The 21,976-nt window shown below is 40.8% G+C and overlaps 1 protein-coding gene across 2 annotated transcripts in view; it reads right to left on the bottom strand.

Moving 5' to 3' along the window:
- The window catches only part of LOC138948583 (uncharacterized), a 67,730-nt gene extending 48,059 nt beyond the window's left edge, over positions 1-19,671 (bottom strand). For both annotated transcript variants that reach the window (XM_070320139.1, XM_070320140.1), the window contains exons 1-3: positions 19,500-19,671; positions 1,243-1,332; positions 128-303 (exon numbers count right to left, since the gene is read on the bottom strand). In XM_070320139.1, coding sequence (XP_070176240.1) covers positions 128-303; positions 1,243-1,332; positions 19,500-19,533 — 300 coding nt within the window. In that variant the 5' untranslated portion in view covers positions 19,534-19,671. The remainder of the gene's footprint in view (positions 1-127; positions 304-1,242; positions 1,333-19,499) is intronic.
- Between the last annotated feature and the right edge of the window lie 2,305 nt (positions 19,672-21,976).

Here is a 21,976-nt window from a genome sequence, read left to right as displayed (position 1 = left end):
TAGCAAATGTAACCACGCTAGGCGGTGATTCTTAAAGGCGTTAAAGAAACAAAACACAGGTCGATCGTAAAGGGGGATTGGGGGGGGGGGGAAAAAAGGGGGGGGGGAGGGGGGTGGCAGCGAATACCTGGACGTAGTCAACGCAGCCAGACGACTCCAAACTGAAGTTAAAAAATGTGAGGGTAACTCGGTAATCGCGAGGAAGAGAGATGAGATAGGTGCAGTCCTGGTTGTTGTTGTAGTTGGAAGGAAAATTTGGTGAGTTGAAACTTCCTGACGTAGTTGCGAAGGTTCCATCACAGTCTGCAAATGAATAAAGTGTGCTTTTTTGAATTGTTCAAAACTAACACATGACCATCGATCTATCCCTTTATGCTGCCCCCTAAGAAGCTAATTAAGGTAAGGGAACGTTTACTTTATGACAAAATAAAATATTCACAAGGACGTCGACCAAATGGTCTCTCAAGTGGACGGAAAGGAAAACACTGATGGAACATAAAATATTGAACTTAGTATATTAGTCATACATTAAACGTTCCAAGTCTTGTTCTTTTAATTCTGAATTTTGGAATGCAGTCTTTCTTCTTTTTGTATTTACCCAGACAAAAACTACATGCAAGCAACCAATCTGCACGCTTTTGTGAAGCCCGACCTAGCAACAAAGACACATAGCATTTACGGGCTTTCTCACTAATTGGCTGACGAACGATGACACAAGTCACACAGACACGCAAAAGTACTTGCAATTACACTAACATACTAATATATTGACACAGGTAACACGGACACTCAGAGATACTGGCTCTTAGACTTACAGACTGACGTTGATAAAATCGACCCTCTCACGCGGATTCAGATATAACACACAACGCGCAAATATATACATGCCATTTTGCTCAAACGTTTGACCGTCTGGTAAGCTCACCAAAAAAACAAAAGATGAGATGAAACAGAATCTAAGTGGTTGAATGAGACAATTAACCAATCTGCCAACGAACCAACACAACCGACTAACATCCAACCAAGACACCGAGCAACCACTTCTATGAGAAAGAACCCCCTTGATCCCCCGTCCCCACCCTACTCCCCTCACGCACCTCAGACCCCCCCCCCCCCCCCAACAAAACAAAAACAAACAAATATATTAAAAGCAACACACACGAAAACACACACACAAAAACAAGTAATCGAACAAACTATTTTAAATGGAATTTGTACATAGTTTTCTGTGTGTAAGCCTACCTCCTGTGCAAAGCACGGCCTGGGTGCAAAAGACGAGCACAAAAAGAACAATTGGGTACTTCTGCTTTATCCAAAAATGAGTGTTCCCAACTGGAAGAAAAAACAAGGTATACAATTTAAAACAATAGTTGTATTGGTGAATAAATACCTAGAACAATCATTGTGTCATTCAAAGACAGAGCGTTTGCACCAGTCTGCATTGAAGAACAACATGTCCATTTAAACGGGAGTAGATGTTCACAGTTTCACCCACAACGAAAACTTTTGCACCAGTTTTATTTCTCGCAGGGATTCCCTTTGATAATTAGATGAGCGGCCAACAGGGCTTTCTGTCTAATGCACAGTCAATACTCCCAGTCAAATTTGGTATCATTTAAAAGAAATGCTGGTAGATTCTCATCCAACCTATCTAGGAACCCAAAAGTGGCAGCAGAAATCTATACTAACTACGCGCGCAATGAAAGTGGCCCAGATATTGTGAGAAGCATACTGCAGGAAAAGCAGTTTGTTCCTATCCTTAAATGGGATGGACGCATCCTTAAACGGGATGGACGCATCCTTGAATGGGATGAACGCATCCTTAAACGGGATAGACGCATCCCTAAATGGGATGAACGCATCCCTAAATGGGATGGAGGCATCCTTAAATGGGATGGAGGCATCCTTAAATGGGATGGAGGCATCCTTAATTGGGATGGAGGCATCCCTAAATTGTATAAACACATCCTTAAATGGGATGGACGCATCCTCAAATGCGAAGGACATATCCTTAAATGGGATGGACGCATCCTTAAACGGGATGGACGCATCCTTGAATGGGATGGACGCATCCTTAAATGGGATGGACGCATCCCTAAATGGGATGGACGAATTCTTAAATGGGATGGACGTATCCTTAAATGGGATGGACGCATCTTTACATGGGATGGACGCATCCATAAATGGGATGGACGCATCCTCGAATGGAAAGGACATATCCTTCAATGGGATGGACGCATCCTTAAATGGGATGGACGCATCCTTAAATGGTAAAAACGCAACCTTAAATGGGATGGACGCATCCTTAAATGGGATGGACACATTGTTAAATGCGATGGACGCATCTTTAAATGGGATGGACGCATCCTTATATGGGATGCACAAATTCTGAAATGGGATTGACACATTCTTAAATGGGATGGACGCATCCTTAAATGGGATGGACGCATCCTTAAATGGGATGGACAAATTCTTAAATTGGATGGAAGCATCTTTAAATGGGATGGACGCATCTTTAAATGGGATGGACGCATCCATAAATGGGATGTGGACGCATCCTCAAAAGGAAGGGACATATCCTTCAATGGGATGGACGCCTCCTTAAATGGGATGGACGCATCCTTAAATGGGAAATACGCAACCTTAAATGGGATGGGCGCATCCTTAAATGGGATGGACAACATTGTTAAATGGGATGGACGCATCTTTAAATGGGATGGACGCATCCTTAAATGGGATGCACAAATTCTTAAATGGGATGGACGCATCTTTAAATGGTATAAACACATCCTTAAATGGGATGGACGCATCTTTAAATGGTATAAACACATCCCTAAATGGGATGAACGCATCCCTAAATGGGATGGAGGCATCCTTAAATGGGATGGAGGCATCCTTAAATGGGATGGAGGCATCCTTAATTGGGATGGAGGCACCTTAAAATGGGATGGCAGCAACCTTAAATGGGATGGACGCATCCTTAAATGGTATGAACATATCCTTAAAGGAGATAGACGCATCCTTAAATGGGATGGACATTTCCTTAAATGGGATGGACGCAACCCTAAATGGTGTGAACACATCATTAAATGAGAAAGGATGGACATATTCTTAAATGGGATGGACATCTGCCTCAATGGGATCGACGCATCCTAAAATGGGATGGACATATCCATAAATGGGGTTGACATATCCTTAAAAGGGATGGACGCAACTTTAAATGGGATGAGCGCATCCTTAAATGGGATGGACGCATCTTAAAATGGGATGGAAGTAACCTTAAACGGGATAGACGCATCCCTAAATGGGATGGACGCATCCCTAAATGGGATGGAGGCATCCTTAAATGGGATGGAGGCATCCTTAAATGGGATGGAGGCATCCTTAATTGGGATGGAGGCATCCCTAAATGGGATGGAGGCATCCTTAAATGGGATGTACGCATCCTTAAATGGGATGGACGCATCCCTAAATGGAATGGACGCATCTTTAAATGGGACAGACGCGTCTTTAAATGGGATAGACGCATCCTTAAATGGGATGGCCATATTCCTAAATAGGATGGACGCATTCTTAAATGGGATTGACTCATCTTTTAATGGGATAGACGCATTCTTAAATGGGATGGACGCATCCCTAAATAGGATGGACGCATCTTTAAATGAAATGAACATCTGCCTAAACGGGATAGACGCATCCCTAAATGGGATGAACGCATCCCTAAATGGGATGGAGGCATCCTTAAATGGGATGGAGGCATCCTTAAATGGTATGAACACATCCTTAAATGAGATAGACGCATCCTTAAATGGGATGGACGCATCCTTAAATGGGATGAACGCATCCCTCAATGGGATGGACGCATCCTTAAATGGGATGGACGCATCCCTAAATTGGATGGACGTATCCTTAAATGGGATGGACGGATCCCTAAATGGGATGTACGCACCCTTAAATAGGATGGAGGCATCCCTAAATGGGATGGAGGCATCCCTAAATGGCACGGAAGCATCTTTAAATGAGATGAACATCTGCCTAAATGGGATTGACGCATACTTAAATGGGATGGACGCATCTTCAAATGGGATGGAAGTAACCTTTAAAGGGATGGACGCATACTTAAATGGGATGAACGCATCCCTAAATGGGATGGAGGCATCCTTAAATGGGATGGAGGCATCCTTAAATGGGATGGACGCATCCCTAAATGGGATGGACGCATCCCTAAATGGGATGGACGCACTTTTAAATGGGATGGACATCTGACTAAATGGGATCGACGCATCCTTAAATGGGATGGACATTTCCGTAAGTGGTATGGACGCATCCTTAAATGGGATGGTAATATTCTTAAATGGGAAGGACATATCCCTAAATGGGATGGACGCATCCTTAAATGGGACGGACGCATCTTTTAATGGGATAGACGCATTCTTATATGGGATGGACGCATCCCTAAATGGAATGGACGCATCTTTAAATGAGATGAACATCTGCCTAAATGAGATTGACGCATACTTAAATGGGATGGACGCATCTTAAAATGGGATGGAAGTAACCTTAAAAGGGATGGACGCATCCTTAAATGGTATGAACACATCATTAAAGGCGATAGACGCATCCTTAAATGGGATGGACAAATCCTTAAATGGGATGGCACACCTTCTCAGCCGCGCTGTGCAGGTCAGAATTCGGTTCGCGGCCTAGCTGACCCAGTTGTTCCTGCCAGTGCGCCCGCACTGACTGGTTACCAGGGCAATGGAAATCCAAAATGGCGGCCAGCAGAATCTCACTATCTCTGGCGAGTGCTGTTTCTATGAGATTTACAACACATTCCCTTCATTCTAATGCCCCACTATCTTGCACCAGTCTGTCAGCCAGGCAATTAGCTTGCTGTGTGTCCAGCCAGGGATGTTTATCCCCACTGTAATTGATAGTAGGCAGCTTCAAGTGAAACTGGCCCCTTGGCACTGAGCAGGAAATGGACTCCAGATGTTAAAACAAATGCCCCCATACCTCAGTTCCCTCTAATCTTGTAGCTTTGCTGGAACTTAGACCTGTTGGCAGAGTTGCTATGCTGCTGGTTGCAATAAACAGTTCTAGGGAAGCAAGACTTGCCTGGGGAGAAAAAGGGGGGGGGGGGGGGGAGGCAGGCGCTGACTTAAAGGAAGGCATTTCCTGACTTCGAAGGGAGACTCCTAACGGTACTATAATTGGGGGTGGTCTGGTTTCTTTTATGTGTCTGCCAAAGCTGCGCTGGGGTAAAACCATACCGCTTATCAGTAAACAATGAAGATAAGTTGTTTCCTTCCCTTTTTCGTTGACTGTGCACACTACCCCCATGCAAATAGTCAGGATGATACCTCAATGTGAGCACGCTGACACAGAAATACACCTTTCAGCCTTACAAGTTGGTTATTGCGCTGGTCCTTTAGGTACCGCGAAACAGCGTGAAAATCTGAATTCTCATCCAGTCGTGACTTGTAACCCATGTAGAATTCTTCATTTCTGAGTGTTTTTTGTTGTTAAAAAGTCTGTTAATTCACAGCACATTAACTCTGTTTCAGATTTTGCTATGCAGAGAAAAATCCCAAATTATTTGAAGAAAAGTAACTAAGTTTTTAGATTTCGTTTCGCTGAGGGTTGTGTTTCTTTTCTGATACTTCGTTGAGGCAGTATTTTCAGCAAAATGATATGTTGACGTATTTTTAATCTCATAAAGATGCTATAGCCTAAACATGGTTTAGGGCATACGCTCATTTTGTTGGTGGATGTTTTGCTAGCAGTGGAACTTGACCACGCTACCACCCGTCCCCCTCATTGTGTTATATGGTCTTAATTCCAACATTTCCATGAGTTTTGTGCTCTAAAACCCATGCGAAATTGTTGCGCAGAGGACGAAGTTATTTTTATTGTGTATTTCGTTTGTTGACATGTTCCTTCTTGGGACTCAGTTAGCCTATATACACCAAGCCAGCAGACATGAGAACTAAGTGAAGTCTGCTTCCTTCCTTGTTCAGAATGACCCCAAAAAATGCAACCCTCAAAAATGCTTATAAATTCTACATCTGTTAACCGAATCACTTCATATTTTGGGGACATACATTTCAGCCAATGCATGACCCTTCCACAAAATGAGAGTTTGATATTTCAAAGGGTCTGACTTTAGTGCAATTTAAAAAAAAGTTGCCAAATTCGGGGATCGACTCAATAGTACGATGTTTAAAATTGAGCGGTAGCCAAACTAACCAAAAACTAACTAAAAGGCAAGGAAAGTGGAGCAATCTGGTGCAATCTGAACAAAGAAACTTCCCCTTATACACCTTCCAACAAGTAAATTTAAGAAGACAATTTTGGATAAAAACAAGGACAATTGACTGATCTGGTGCAACATGAGCCAACAAATTACCCAACTACTTTCCAAAACCGTCACTTAGATAAAGGCTTGCTCAAGGAAAATGAAGCAATCTGGTGCAATCTGAGCCATCAGTTTTTCTTTATTTTCTCATTTATTTATTTATTCTTTTTATTTTGTTCGCTCTTTTTTGTTCTTTTTTGTTTTTAGGCAAGAGGGGGGGGAGGGGGGGTCCGGAAACCCCGGAAACCCCCACCGGACCCGCCCCTGGCCTATAAATCAACCCATACGTGGAATGCAATCAGTGTTTTTCGTATGTTTTACTTCGCTGTATTTTTGCATGATTACAAAACTACCGTCACAGATATGATGTGTTGTTTTCATGCCGCATCTAATTTTAATAATTTCTACATGAAGACAATTAGTCTTCATGGTCATGGAACCTGCTTAACATTAATAGTCTGCAGGTGTGGTTCACGCGTTTTGTTATATTTTTCATGATCAGGATCTCTGCACTTGTACTTCAAAACACCCTGCCCCCCCCCCCCCCCCTCTCCCCCTCTTGTTCATGATGTTACCTAATTGTCTTATACTTGCATTGCTGGTCATATTAACATTACTTTGTCTTCTGCTGTGTAGGTTTTGTATTTTGTGCTTCACTGACTTTGGATTTATTCTGTGGTTCGTGTGTATTATTACGTATTATTATGTATTATAGTATGTATTCGTATGGTGTAAGTTCTCAGCCTCTGTTCATTTCCTTCCATATCTTTCAGCATGTTGAAAAACTCCCAGATTCTGAGAGCACACACACACACACACACACACACACACACACACACACACACACACACACACACACACACACACACAAACATACACACACACACACACCCATGCACACACACACACACACACACTAACAAACAGACACACACAGACACACACACACGCACACACACACACACCATCATCTGACACATTAACTGAGGGCCCCAAAGGGTTTAAAATCATAACATTTTTGACCTTTCTGTGACCGTGATTGCCGAAATTTCCATTTCTGTGATCGTGATGGGACTTTGCCCGTGATCCGTGATGACAAAAAAATCAAGTCTCGTGATCGTGATCGTCATTTGTTTTCGTGATCGTGATGGGCATTATTGCAAAGCATTTTATTTTCAACGTACATTTTTCACAGTTGTATCACTCTATGATCCTCTATTCGTCAAGGTGTTTGTGATCGTGAAAACAAAAATCAAGGTAACTGTGATCGTGAAAGCTAAAATGTCCCTTCCCGTGATCGTGAAGATACCCCCCCCCCTTTGGGGCCCTCAATAACTGATTTGCGACTGACCAATCAATTTGTTGTTCAAAGCATCTACGATGTGGGCTTTTTTTTTATAAAATTATTAATCAACACAACCCTCTTTGTGAGAATAATTGACAGATATTAGTCTGGGTGAGTCGCATTGAAAATGAATCTTTGCCTGTTGTCAACAATTTTGAATTTCACACGAAAATCACGTTTTTACGCTTATGTCAAGAAAAAAAATAGCAGCGAGACAGGTCAAGAAAATTACAAGTGTTTTTCGTAACATTCTTTCTGCCTGTACCGCGCTATTCAATCAAAAAGATTCCACCCCGACACTGGCCGGAAGGAAAGGCAAGCAGTCTCTGAGGCAAGGCAGAGCGACACTACATCCACTCCTCTCTAATGCGCCTATAATATAAACGTCTCCCCCATTCCGCAACTCTAAACCACCACCGCAACTCTAAACCACCACCGTTCACCCTCACAGCTGACATCTCTTATCACCTCCTCCTGCACCTAGGGCACACTATCAACATTCCCCCTCCCTTCGCTCTTTCCACCACCATCCGCCCTACCCACTGGTCTATGGACTATATGAGATTTACAACACATTCCCTTCATTCTAATGCCCCACTATCTTGCACCAGTCTGTCAGCCAGGCAATTAGCTTGCTGTGTGTCCAGCCAGGGATGTTTATCCCCACTGTAATTGATAGTAGGCAGCTTCAAGTGAAACTGGCCCCTTGGCACTGAGCAGGAAATGGACTCCAGATGTTAAAACAAATGCCCCCATACCTCAGTTCCCTCTAATCTTGTAGCTTTGCTGGAACTTAGACCTGTTGGCAGAGTTGCTATGCTGCTGGTTGCAATAAACAGTTCTAGGGAAGCAAGACTTGCCTGGGGGGAAAAAGGGGGGAGGGGGGTCATGGGTTTGGTCAGTACTTTGGGACAGTGTCTACTCCCACTCACTGTGCTCTCTGTTCTGTGGAAAGCAAGCACTACTGGAATGAATATGTGCCTTATCTAAAGGAAAGTGAATGTGTTGGTATCTGTGCTGTTTTATTTTGTTGTTTTTGTGTGGACTGTGCTCATTTTGATGCCGTCAAAATGAATTGTGAAAGTTGTATACAATACAATGGAGTGCAGGTGTATTGGATTAGCAGTTATTCATTCTACTTTCTGGTGCAAAGGTAAGGCTTGCTTCATTCATTCTGCTTGCTGTACTGTGTTTAGCATGCTTGTTGCATCTAAAACAAAACTGTATCATGTCTGTAGTAAAAGTGTGTATGACGCTATTTTTCAATGATGACAAACTTCTGTGCTAACACTTTCAAAACACACCAAAGCACCTCAATCATTTAGTACTGATAAATACTTCTTACCAAATTCAAATGGGATTACAATTGCATTGAGTGGTATCTGCAGAAATCGATCTAGTCATGTGTCAAATTTCAAGAAAAAAATGCAACAAACGGCTCAGCTATCATTAAATAAAGTTGTAAGTAAGAGTATTACAGCTACGGTCAGACAGGCCAGTTTGTTGCTGGCACTGACCCTCAGCTGACTGGCTGGCTCGCTGTGTGCAGCTGGCTGGGCTATTTATAGATGGCTGCTCTAGATAACCGAATTCTCAGTGCTGGGAAGGTGTGATGGACGCATCCTTAAATGGGATGGACGCATCTTTAAATGGGATGGACGCACTTTTAAATGGGATGGACATGTGACTAAATGGGATCGACGCGTCCTTAAATCGGGTGGACATTTCCGTAAATGGTATGGACGCATCCTTAAATGGGATGGTAATATTCTTAAATGGGAAGGACATATCCCTAAATGGGATGGACGCATCCTTAAATGGGATGGACGCATATTTTAATGGGATAGACGCATTCTAAATGGGATGGACGCATCCCTAAATGGAATGGACGCATCTTTAAATGAGATGAACATCTGCCTAAATGGGATAGACGCATCCTTAAATGGGATGGACGCATCTTAAAATGGGATAGAAGTAACCTTAAAAGGGATGGACGCATCCTGAAATGGTATGAACACATCATTAAAGGAGATAGACGCATCCTTAAATGGGATGGACAAATCCTTAAATGGGATGGACGCATCCTTAAATGGGATGAACGTATCCCTAAATGGGATGGACGCACTTTTAAATTGGATGGACATCTGACTAAATGGGATCGACGCATCCTTAAATGGGATGGACATATCCGTAAATGGTATGGACGCATCCTTAAATGGGATGGTAATATTCTTAAATGGGAAGGACATATCCCTAAATGGGATGGACACATCCTTAAATGGGATGGACGCATCCTTTAATGGGATAGACGCATCCTTTAATGGAAAGGACGCATCCTTAAATGGGATGGACGTATCCCTAAATGGGATGAACGTATCCCTAAATGGGATGGACGTATCCCTAAATGGAAAAGACGCATCACTATATGGGATGGCCGCATTCTTAAATGGGATGGACGCTTCCCTAAATGGGATGGACGCATCCTTAAATGGGATGGACGCATCCCTAAATGGGATGGACGCATCCCTAAATGGGATGGACGATATCTTAAATGGGATGGACGCATCCCGAAATGGGATGGACGATATCTTAAATGGGATGGACGCATCCTTAAATGGGATGGACGCATCCCTAAATGGGATGGACGCATCCTTAAATAGGAAGGACGCATCCTTAAATGGGATAGACGCATCCCTAAATGGGATGGACGCATCCCGAAATGGGATGGACATATCCAAAAATGGGATGGACGCATCCCTAAATGGAATGGACGCATGTTTAAATGGGATAGACGCATCCTTAAATGGGATAGACGCATCTTTAAATGGGATGGACATATCCATAAATGTGCGTTTTGAATCTTCTTTTTTCTCTGGCGGTACTGACAATATCGTTATTGAAACAATCCCAGTGCACTAAGGGATTTATAGAGCAAATCGAGAAAATAATTATTGAACTCAGCGCTATGCGCTTCGTTCAATAATGAATTTTCTCGATTTGCTCTATAAATCCCAGTACACTAAGGGATTTATAGAGCAAATCTCAAAAATAATTATTGAACTCAGCGCTATGCGCTTCGTTCAATAATGAATTTTCTCGATTTGCTCTATAAATCCCTTAGTGCACTGGGATGTCTCAATAACTTAAATAATAATAATAATAATAATAATAATAATAATAATAATAATAATAATAATAATAATAATTGTCAGTAAGTACTGGTGTCACATGACTGATGTGAACCAGTTGATTGGCTAATGGCGATGCGCTTAAATCTGTTAGCGCACTCTTGGAGTGCGCTAACTTTTCCACAGAGCGTATTCTTACGCCCTTTGCCAAAGCGAGACTGTACTCTCATCCTCAGAATTAATTAATGACATATATAACCATACATTTCCTGCGGCTCAAAGCAGAAGGTTTTTTTCTGACAGATCGCAGGCGCCTGTGCCACAGTGAGTCACACTGATCTAAAAATAGAATCGACTGTGTCTCTTCTACAATGGTCTCTTCTCGTTTTGACTTGCAAAGATTCTTCTCATATGCCGTTTTAGTGCAATAGTGGCATGTAGCTTATTAACCACATTACCAAATGATGAGTTAGTATAAAATTCCCAGCGGCAAACAGAAAACACAAGTGTTATTCCGATAACGTACTGCAGCTAGACCAGCATTTGAAAGTCGACTCTGTTTGAATAGTAGACTACACTGAAATACGACTGCATCAGTTCAGTAAATGAATGGTTTCCGAATTATTTTTTCAAGGCAACAACAATCGGAATCGAAAACGTGTAGGGTTAAGAACGTTCTTACCATGTATGTTTTTGAAAATTAATGAGACTGCAGTGCAGTGCCGTGGTTCGCTTGCCCTAGCCGCCCTAGCAGACGACATAAACCTCGCAGCAAATCAACATGTCGGGCAAATGTGAACAAACAAACGATGGGGGCATAATACGTGTAGGGTTCACAGCATTCTTACGGTTCATCTATACATATAATAGTACCAGTCTCCCCGATGAGTGAAGATACAACACGAGAAACATACCACATTTACTTTGAAAATCCGAGTATGCTAACCGTGGCCTTGGCGGAGTCAATTCAAGGGGCAACACTCTGCACAGTCAATCTGGCGAAGCTCGATGAAGGTTTCGAATCGCAAATAACTGAGAGCACAGTCCTTTCTCCGAGTTTAAATGAGGTCTCTATGAAAGATCATCACTTTTTAGCTTAACGCTACACTGGAATTTACCAACAGAAATTAAAACAAGAGTTTGCGTGTGACGAAAGCACGACACACTTGAGACAGCCCACAGAAAAGTAGATCCAGTGACACAAACCTGACCACACAATTACGCCTATCCAAATGCGCGTTGCAAAATGTGCGTTTTGAATCTTCTTTTTTCTCTGGCGGTACTGACAATATCGTTATTGAAACAATCCCAGTGCACTAAGGGATTTATAGAGCAAATCTCGAAAATAATTATTGAACTCAGCGCTATGCGCTTCGTTCAATAATGAATTTTCTCGATTTGCTCTATAAATCCCTTAGAGCACTGGGATGTCTCAATAACTTAAATAATAATAATAATAACTGGATATTTGTAAGTGCCTAACCCTATGGCTCTAGGCCCTTTACAGAATGCCGTGAGAGATGGAATGGTATGCCATCTAAAGTCGGGGTAACCCCAGGGAACATGCCCCTAATTGTTTCACCGTGAGGGCGTAAACTAACAGTTATCATCATCGTCAGCGACTTGCGGCGATTGTTTAATACATTTCGGAATCGGACTACAACATAATGTCGTTACTATTGAAATTAATGATGCTTGAGATTGCTTTCCAAACTGATACAGAGTCAGTTATAAACTTAACTTACCTCGAAGAGTGAGATCGACAGATCGTACAGTACACAAATACGAACGGAGAAACTCGGAAACCGACGAGTCGAGAACTCACGTGTAAGATTCGAAGTAAAGATTTTTATTTTCACTCCGGAAAAGTGTGTGACGGGCTGGCTCAATCCGTAGAGCGTTCCGACGACCACTGATACAGACCCGGAGGTCAAGGCTTCAAATCTCTAAAGATGCAAGATAATGTTTAACTTGTTTTAATTGTTTTTTAAAAACTTTTTCTTTCTTTTCGTACCTCGTAATTCTTGTATTTTATTCATTTGTATTCATTCCAAAGGTTTTGAGTGGTGTATTGAACATCGAAGTATTGAACATCAAATTTATCAAAGAGTTGCATATAGTATTGAGTACTCCCAGTAAACGATTTCCAAGAATCACCCATTCTATTCTTCGCAACATTGGCTTCTGGGAAAAGCCCAGTGGGCGATTGTATCACCACGCGTCTACTGCATGTTATGGTCGTAGACTACTTCTAATCATAATGTACTTCTGACATTGCACAAGGGGAATTTTCCTCGTGGCCGACCCGGTTCATGGACAGACGGTGTCAGCCAATGAGAGTCCTCGCAACCAACACAATGGAGAGGTAATATGTTGGAAACTAGTTCTACAGCTTAACCTTGAATGACACCCGAGATTAGGCCAACCCTGGATGCACACAACTGCTATACGAAAACAAGGAAGTGCAAAACAACAATTCGAGGGTTCTATGAAAATCACGGATGTGTCTCTGCATTCTGGATAGGGTTACATCCTACCAAAAATGTTTCACTGACTGCAGCCAGAACTGATATCTTTTTTTTTTTTTTTTAGAAAACACAAACCCAACTAGCAAAACACATTACATTAGAATGGTTTCGACTTTCTAAGTGTAATGTCCCGTAGAATAATGTTTGCAGTACATTTACATTCAAACACATAGTTTAAAGAAACACCCTGCCATCATATCTTGTGATGGACCTTCAATTAACCAAGAAAGAAAAACGTCCTCTATTGCCTACACTACCATTTTCATATAAACTGAGCAAAAAAAATGATTGCACCCATTTTCGAACCCGAACTAAAACATTCATTCCCGTGTCATTTTATTCACACTTTTCGCATCAAATATTTCTGTTATAAGTATCACGTGACCGCCGCCAAAGTAAGGGTACCCCCAACATTGACCTGACAATAATGTCAGGTACCAATTAAAAAGTCGACAACAATTCAGAATAGGTGCAGCTTGGCAACTTTTATATATATACGAGAAAAAAGAAAAAGCATTTATCCATCCAGAACAGGTTGTTTTGTTTTGCTATCTTGCGTATCGCTTGTGTTATGTAATGTCTACTGATGCAGGTGTGGAACGCATGAGCAGTAGAAAACGAGAGGATTTTGCGTCCATTTTGAGGGGTACCATGACAAAAAGCGCTGTATTTCAGAAATGCATGAATAGATTGATTTGAAACTTTTAGGATCTGAAGTCTACATACGAGACTTACCCTGAGTGACATTGTGGATTACTAGATATTTGTACTCAGATGTTATGCACTCTTCCGGAAAATGTTTTTAAATCAGTCACAGGTTTGTGAGTGTACATTCCAAAAATTCATGACTTTGCATTCATACAGACAAATGATTGTTACAATTAAGATCTGCCAAAGTTTCATGCGAGTATGACCACTGACGGACATTTGCTAGCCATGTAAATACACGAGAGAAAAATGGAACGTTCAGGCTGTTTGCTATTGACAGCGGTTAACGCTGAATGCCTCTCAAAACATGCTGCGGTCACGGATGACTGGTCATGGCTGTCGCACTGCAATTCTCCCAAAAAATGTGATCGTGTTTACAGGACTAGAAAACGTAAACTAGTGATTGTATTTAATTGACACTTTGGCAGTATTTGTAACATGTATTTGTCTGTATGCATGCAAAGTCATGAGTTTTTGGGATTTAAACCTTTAAACCTATGACACGTTTTAAAACATTTTTCGGAAGATTGCTTAGCATCTCAACAATTACCTGTAACAAAGCAACATTTTACCGGACGTACGTCTCGTCTATAGACTTGAGATCCTGAAATTTTCGAGTCAACCCATTCAGGCGTTTCTGAAATATAGCACTTTTTGTCATGGTACCCCTCAAAATTGACGAAAACCTCTCGTTTTCTACTGCTCATGCGCTCCACACCTGCATCAGTACACATGACATAACACAAGTGATACGCAAGAAAGTAAAACAAAACAACCTGTTCTGGATAGATAATTGATTTGGCTTTCTCCTCGCTTTTCATATTGCTAAGTTGCGCCTATTCTGAATGTTTGTCAATTTTTATATTGGTACCTTACGTTTTTGTCAGGTCGATTTTGGGGGTACCCTTACTTCGGCAGCGGTCACGTGATACCTATAACAGAAATATTTGATCCAAAAAGTGTGCCAGATAGCCAAGTGAAGGGCCTTTAATGGCATAATTATAAAGTTTGAATAAAATGACACGGGAATGAATGTTTTTTTAAAAAAAATTTATTCTCTTTTTGTGAATTTTTTTTCTACATGTAGACACTGTACATTACAGGACATCACCTAAACAAAGGGACAAAACCATACAACAGAACACTTGAACAATTACAACATACATGGGGTGGGAGGATGGGTGGGGGAGGGGGATGTTCAGGGCTTGGTGGTCGCAGTATCAAAAGGATTTAAACAAGAAGGAAAAAAACCTAAGGGTTACATCAAAATATGCATATACAGGCGCCAATCCTTGTAAAATTTATCTACTGTATTATTCACAACTGCATTATACTTTTCACAAATAAATCTTTGCTTAAAATTTCTACTAAATGTCTGAAAATGAGGGGTCTTTTTGTTCATTTTGGAAATATATACGTGGTGTTTGGCACAGATTACTAACACATCAAAAGCTTTATCGGTGACTACATTGTTCGCAACTCCAAGAAGAACCAGTTCTTTAGACAGTTTTAAATTGTCACAATGGGTGCAGTTCACCTTTAGCCAATTTACAAATTCTATCCAAAAAGTCTGCACTTTATCACACTCCCAAAACATATGTAAAAGGGTTTCTTCATTGCTACCGCAAAAAGTACACAATGACGTATCCACAATTTTTCGCAAACATAGAAACCGTTCTGTGGGCAAAATTCTGTACAATAATCGGTACTGGAACCATCTCAGACAAGTGTCTTTTGTTGTTTTAAAAACATATTGAAAAATAGCCTTCTTATCTAACAAACAGTCTAAAGATTCAGACCATTTTTCGATACATTTTGGGACCGTAGCATGTTCAATCAGTTTTTTGTAAATAAGTTGTGTCTTACCTTTACAAATACATTTCCACACAATGGGCTCTGTCATAATAAAATGTTTATCAAATTCTAAGCCGATTTTTCTCTGATATTTTTTAACAGCCTGGATTACACCTTGATACAATACAAAATCTCCTCGCACATTTGGATATTTAATTTTAAACGCATTATAGGATAAGTATCCATTTTGTCCCAAAATATGACCAATCTGAGCAATTCCATTGTCAATCCAGTTTTGAATGTATACTGTCTTTTTATCTCTGCGAATATTAACATTATAATGTAAACATTCTGATACAAAATCGTTAAAGGTTGTAGGTTCACATTTTCCATGTAGTTTCATATAATGTTTAAAAACATCAGTCCAAAACGGGTTTTCCATTCTCTGCATCAAAACATTTGCAAATTCTTCTCCTCTCATATTGATTGTTATAACAGATGGACATGCTTTAAACAATAATCTTGATATTAATCCAGTAAGACCAACAACTCTTTTTAACCAAACAATTTTTAGAGATGACAGAAAACATTTCAGGTCAACCATCTTTAATCCTCCCTCTTCATAGGGTTGGGTGACCGTAGTTCTTTTAATTTTGTCTCTTTTTCCATCCCAAAGAAATTTGAAAAAAATATTATTTAGCTCCATCATAAACTGTTCGTCTGGATCAGGTAAATTCGTAAACAAATGTGTCAATTTGGAAATAGCCAAGGTTTTTAGGACTGTTATTGTACCAAAAGGTGTCAGGTTCCTTCTGGTCCATGAATTCAGAAGTTTTTGAATTTCCTTTAACTTATTTCTATAGTTAAGAAAAACAACCTCGGATACATTTACTGAAAAAATAACACCAAGTGCTTTAAAATTATCCGGGTTCCAGGTAAAGTTCATATCAGGCAAAAATCTTCTTTTGCAAAACTTTAAAGGTCCTAACCAAACTACAATTATTGTTTTATTATAATTCATTCTCAAACCTGATAGTGATGCAAAATGTTGTAACACTTTTATACTTTCGCAAAATGATTGCTCTGTACCATCAAGAAACAGACTGGTATCATCGGCGAATTGTGACAATAAAATATTTTCGCCAAGAATATTCATACCACAAATCTTTTTGTTCTGGCGTACCATAAGAGACAATATTTCGGCACAAATCAAAAATAGATAAGGTGACAGCGGATCCCCTTGCCGGGTGCCTCGACCTACATTAAACCATGCTGAATACCGACCATTAACTGAAACACAGGACTTAATTTTGCAATAAAAAGTAAAAATCCATCGTTTTATGTCATTTCCAAAGTTGAATTTGCTCAAAGATTTTTCAATAAATGACCAGGCAACACTGTCGAAAGCCTTTTCAAAGTCGACCATCAAAAGTAGGCCAGGTATATTATGTTTATTTGAGTAGAACAGGGTATCATATATTAATCTGACGTTTTCACCAATATATCTTCCTTTCAAGAAGCCTTTTTGATCATCATGAATCAAATTTGGTAAAACCCGTTTAACCCGTTCTGCAATACATGTTGATGCAATCTTATAAACCGTATTTAACAGAGGAATTGGTCTCCAATTTTTCAAAAGTGTTTTATTTTTTCCTTCCTTTGGAATACATACTATAACGCCCTGTCTCTGAGTCACTGACATTTCTCCTTTCTCAAATCCACAATTTATAGACCGTAACATAAACTTTCCTAAGTCAGAATAGAAAAATTTGAAGAATTCCGCAGTGTACCCATCTGATCCTGGGCTTTTGTCGTTGTTTAATTTTTTCACAGCTTTGAGTATTTTAGTTGGGGTACGATAATGGGTGCAATATTTGTTTTGCTCAGTTTAGTTTTTAGCTTCGCGAAACTTGCGATGGGTTAAGTAGGCCTACGTGTCATTAAAAAGATATATGAGAAAATTCTTCTCTAAAGATCAACTTGCTTCGCTTTCTTCAAATGTTGGAAATAACATATTTCTCGCCCCCCCCCTCTGGACAAATTCCCCTTGTGCAATGTCAAAACGGCGACTGAAACTGAACGATATTTTGCATTTTTTACACCAAAATGTTTATTTGGTGTCTTACCTAACAAGTCATACAAAGTTCGTTCAAATCCGTCGCGCAGTCAGGCTAATCTAGCGTGTAAAGGAAAGCGACCACTATCCTGAAAAACAGCAAAACATCCAGGGTTTTTGTGGTGCTTTTGCTGGGTAGCTGCAGTTGATATGCAATACATATAAAACTACAAATAGCAGCCTCTCCAAAGTACACAGAACGATGACATCTGGATTCGCGCTAGTACTTGGAGCAAACAGAACCCGAGAATGGACGTTGTAACGGTTTTCCGTTAAAAATTTGCAAACGTTCATAACGTCCTAGAAACAAATGTGACATGCACGCAATTCTGCGTACTTTGCAAAGAATGGTGCCATTACATGTGTGCCAAGTTTCAGAAACATTATTTCGTGGGCTCAAAAGATATAGCCTCATGACTTTGAAGAAATAAAAAGTAAAATCTCAATCCGCTCTGCTGTTCTATTTTTAGACGATGACGTCTGCAAAATTCATATCAAGGTGGCTGAGTGATCAGGACACACACTTTCCACTATCGAGACAATGCTCTTACAGACTCTTAAAAACTGGCGATGTCAACCTCCACAGCTCCATTTCGTAGCATTCAAACTGTCTGACTCGTCACAGCAAATGCCAGATTGTGTCTCGCCGCTATCAAGACGACGATGAGAAAAAACCCAGTGTTGCCTCCACCTGACGTCATATTTTTGGAATTATATGACGTCATGTCTGCATTCTTCTGTTATTTGATTCTTTGTATTCTTTACTTCTTTCTTATACAGCACAGCTGTGTTCAAAACACGCGAAAAGTTCTTTTCTGCAACTTCTACCGAGCAAGTAATTCGCATCATCCGTGAAAGGCTATACGCATCCTATCGGAGAACGAGAATCAAAATTATAGAAAAAGTCATAAAAAAAGTTGCCCGAAAGACACCAGGGGCAGTATTTTTCACCTCTTTCCAAACGATCATACCTTTTGAGCCCGTGAAAGAATGTCTTTGACACTTGGCACACATGTAATGGCACCATTCTTTGCAAAGTATACAAAGTTGCGTGCATGTTACATTTGTTTCTTAGACGTTACAAACGTTTCAAATTTTTTAACGGAAAACGGTTACAACGTCCATTCTTGGGTTATGTTTGACCTAAGTACTGGAACATATCCAGATGAGAGTTTTTGTCATCGCTCTCTGAAATTTGGAGAGGCTGCTATTTGTAGTTTTAGATTTATTGCATATCAACTGCGGTTACACACACACACACACACACACACACACACACACACACACACACACACACACACACACACTTCCACACACATACAGACACGCACACACGCACAGACACACACACGTACACAAGTACACACACACACATACACATATAGACACGCACACACGCACACACAAATACACACCCACAAGCACACAAATACACACACACACACACACACACACACACACACACACACACACACACACACACACGTATACGTACACACAAATAAAAAGACGAATAGGCTACCTGTCTGAACGTCCATTGCAGGAAAAAACATCATCAACACAGCAGGAGTAGCCCTATTTAGTCTCTGGTTGTCAATCCAGACCTCTCGCAAGTAATGATAACTCTAAACTCTGGTTCTCTTAATTTAAATCAAAATCTTTTTCATTCTAATAATAAGGAGAGTTGCTGAATGACTAATCTTGGGAATAATCATAATGTCTTTCTGGGAATCCCAGAGGGCTGCACAAGAAATTGATGACGCGAAAAATATCTGATATCATATGGGGGGAAGGGCCCCTGATATGAACCAATTCTATAACTGTCTTGTTTGCTTTCGAACAATTTACATTTTGTGCTGGGCAGACGTTCGACCGTTAGGCCTTATTAGTGCGAATTAACTGTAATAGACATTCAGCTACAACTGAATACAGAAACTGGCCTGGCCGTCTTATACGGACCAGTCAAGAGGTCATCACGAACCATTGTAAAAATCTCCCTATACTTCCAAAAAACATGATACAAATTAGTGTGCATCAGACGTATTTGTTTCTGTTCGATGAAAACATTATATATTTGAAGCACAACAAGACAGTAAAGAAACCTATCAAAAATAGAGAGAAAATAAATGAAATTATCATGCATCTTTCACATAAAGAAAACTGATGTATTTGTAGGAAAGTTTAAAGGTACTAGAAAAACGGGACCAACACTGCTAACACGTAAACATTAAAGTCTTAGCTGTCAGATATAGTAAATGGTGTGTGTGTGTGGTCCGCAACTAGTCCGTTTTAAGCGTCACATTTAAAGTGAACGCTGCCAGAAGTGAAAACAATTGAAACACTTAAATAGAGAAGGTAAACGCGGCCAGCGAATGCAGTTGGTTATAGCACCGTTAGTTTGTTAGAAAAGAAAGTAGTCCATGCTAGGAGCCAGTCCATATTGGGGGCCCTTCCCCTATCACATACTTCCACCTTTTTCCTTTACCAATGAGATTTGATGAATAACATTCTGAGAAGCAAAATTGTCGGGCAAAATAGAAACCACTCATGCGCGCGTGTGTGTGTGTGTGTGTGTGTGTGTGTGTGTGTGTATGTGTGTGTGTGTGTGTGTGTGTGTGTGTGTGTGTGTGTGTGTGTATGTGTGTGTGTGTGTATGTGTGTGTGTGTGTGTGTGTGTGTGTGTGTATGTGTGTGTGTGTGTGTGTGTCGGTGTATGTGTGTGTGTGTATGTGTGTGTGTGTGTGTCGGTGTGTGTGTATGTGTGTGTGTGTGTCGGTGTGTGTGTGTGTGTGTGTATGTGTGTGTGTGTGTGTGTCGGTGTGTGTGTGTGTGTGTGTGTGTGTGTGTGTCGGTGTGTGTGTGTGTCGGTGTGTGTGTGTGTGTGTGTCGGTGTGTGTGTGTGTGTGTGTGTGTGTGTCGGTGTGTGTGTGTGTGTGTGTGTCGGTGTGTGTGTGTGTGTGTGTATGCGTGCTCACGCGCGCGTGTGTGTGTGTGTGTGTGTGTGTTCATGGAAAAACCAGTTTCGTCAGGGTCAAATAGGTCTCTACTGGTTGCGTCTCGCCTCTCGTCGGTTGTAAAGAGGCATCACGTTTCACTCAGGATAATAATCTTGTTGAATGTCACGCCATGATGAACTTCTAACTAAAGTCACCACCGTCTTAAGAATTCAGTCGACTACTCATATTACTCATAAGTGCACGGGAGCATGACGGGTGACATTTCTGTTCGTCTCAAACAATGTGGCCCTTCAATGTAACCTTGCTATAATAAGACGCAAACGTGATTACAATCTAATCTATCCCCGAGTACGCTAGTACTTGGGCTCAACAGACTTTAATTGTGTGTGTGTCTGTGTGTGTGTGTGTGTGTCTGTCTGTCTCGACTTAACAGCTTATTGCTGGGAAACTACTGGGCGCAGTTCGTTCAAAAGTTGATACACTAACTTGATAATAGGTCCGATTGATCGTATTAAAACTTCATAATGTTACCTGGGACCTAAATGCGAAATAAACCACAAAAACGACTTGGCGGTGGGAGGAATTATCGGAGCAACAGCCAGCCATTGAGCTGATAGAACAGCCGAACGCGTCACTCAGTGACGAGAAATATAGCGTCATGAAAAGCGGTCGCGACTGCGGTGGTTTAGAGGTCGCGATTTTGTGTTTTGATTCTTTTCTTATGGTTTCATTTGTTTACATATGTTTCAGTCTTTTACCTTCACTTTACATTAAAGAATGTGATAAAACTACCTGGGGCGTGATAAATGCAAGAATCCGCGAGCCAGGACAGTAAAAGAACTTCGTGGGCCACCAGTTCACCAGTTATGAAGAGGGTCGGCAGTATATTTTTCACTGTGATCAAATAAAAGAGAAAGGCCAGTCACCACGCACATCCTCGGCTCGCATGCAATGTATTTATATAGCAAAGGGAATGCCTGTAATTCACACAGAGCAATCACTTGGTCTTAAACGTACACAAGACTGACAAAAACGTTCATAC

This window comes from Littorina saxatilis, linkage group LG15 (genome assembly GCF_037325665.1).
Source record: "Littorina saxatilis isolate snail1 linkage group LG15, US_GU_Lsax_2.0, whole genome shotgun sequence".
NCBI lineage: Eukaryota > Metazoa > Mollusca > Gastropoda > Littorinimorpha > Littorinidae > Littorina > Littorina saxatilis.
Note: the sequence above shows the minus strand (reverse complement) of the source record. Positions and strands in the feature narration are given on the sequence as shown.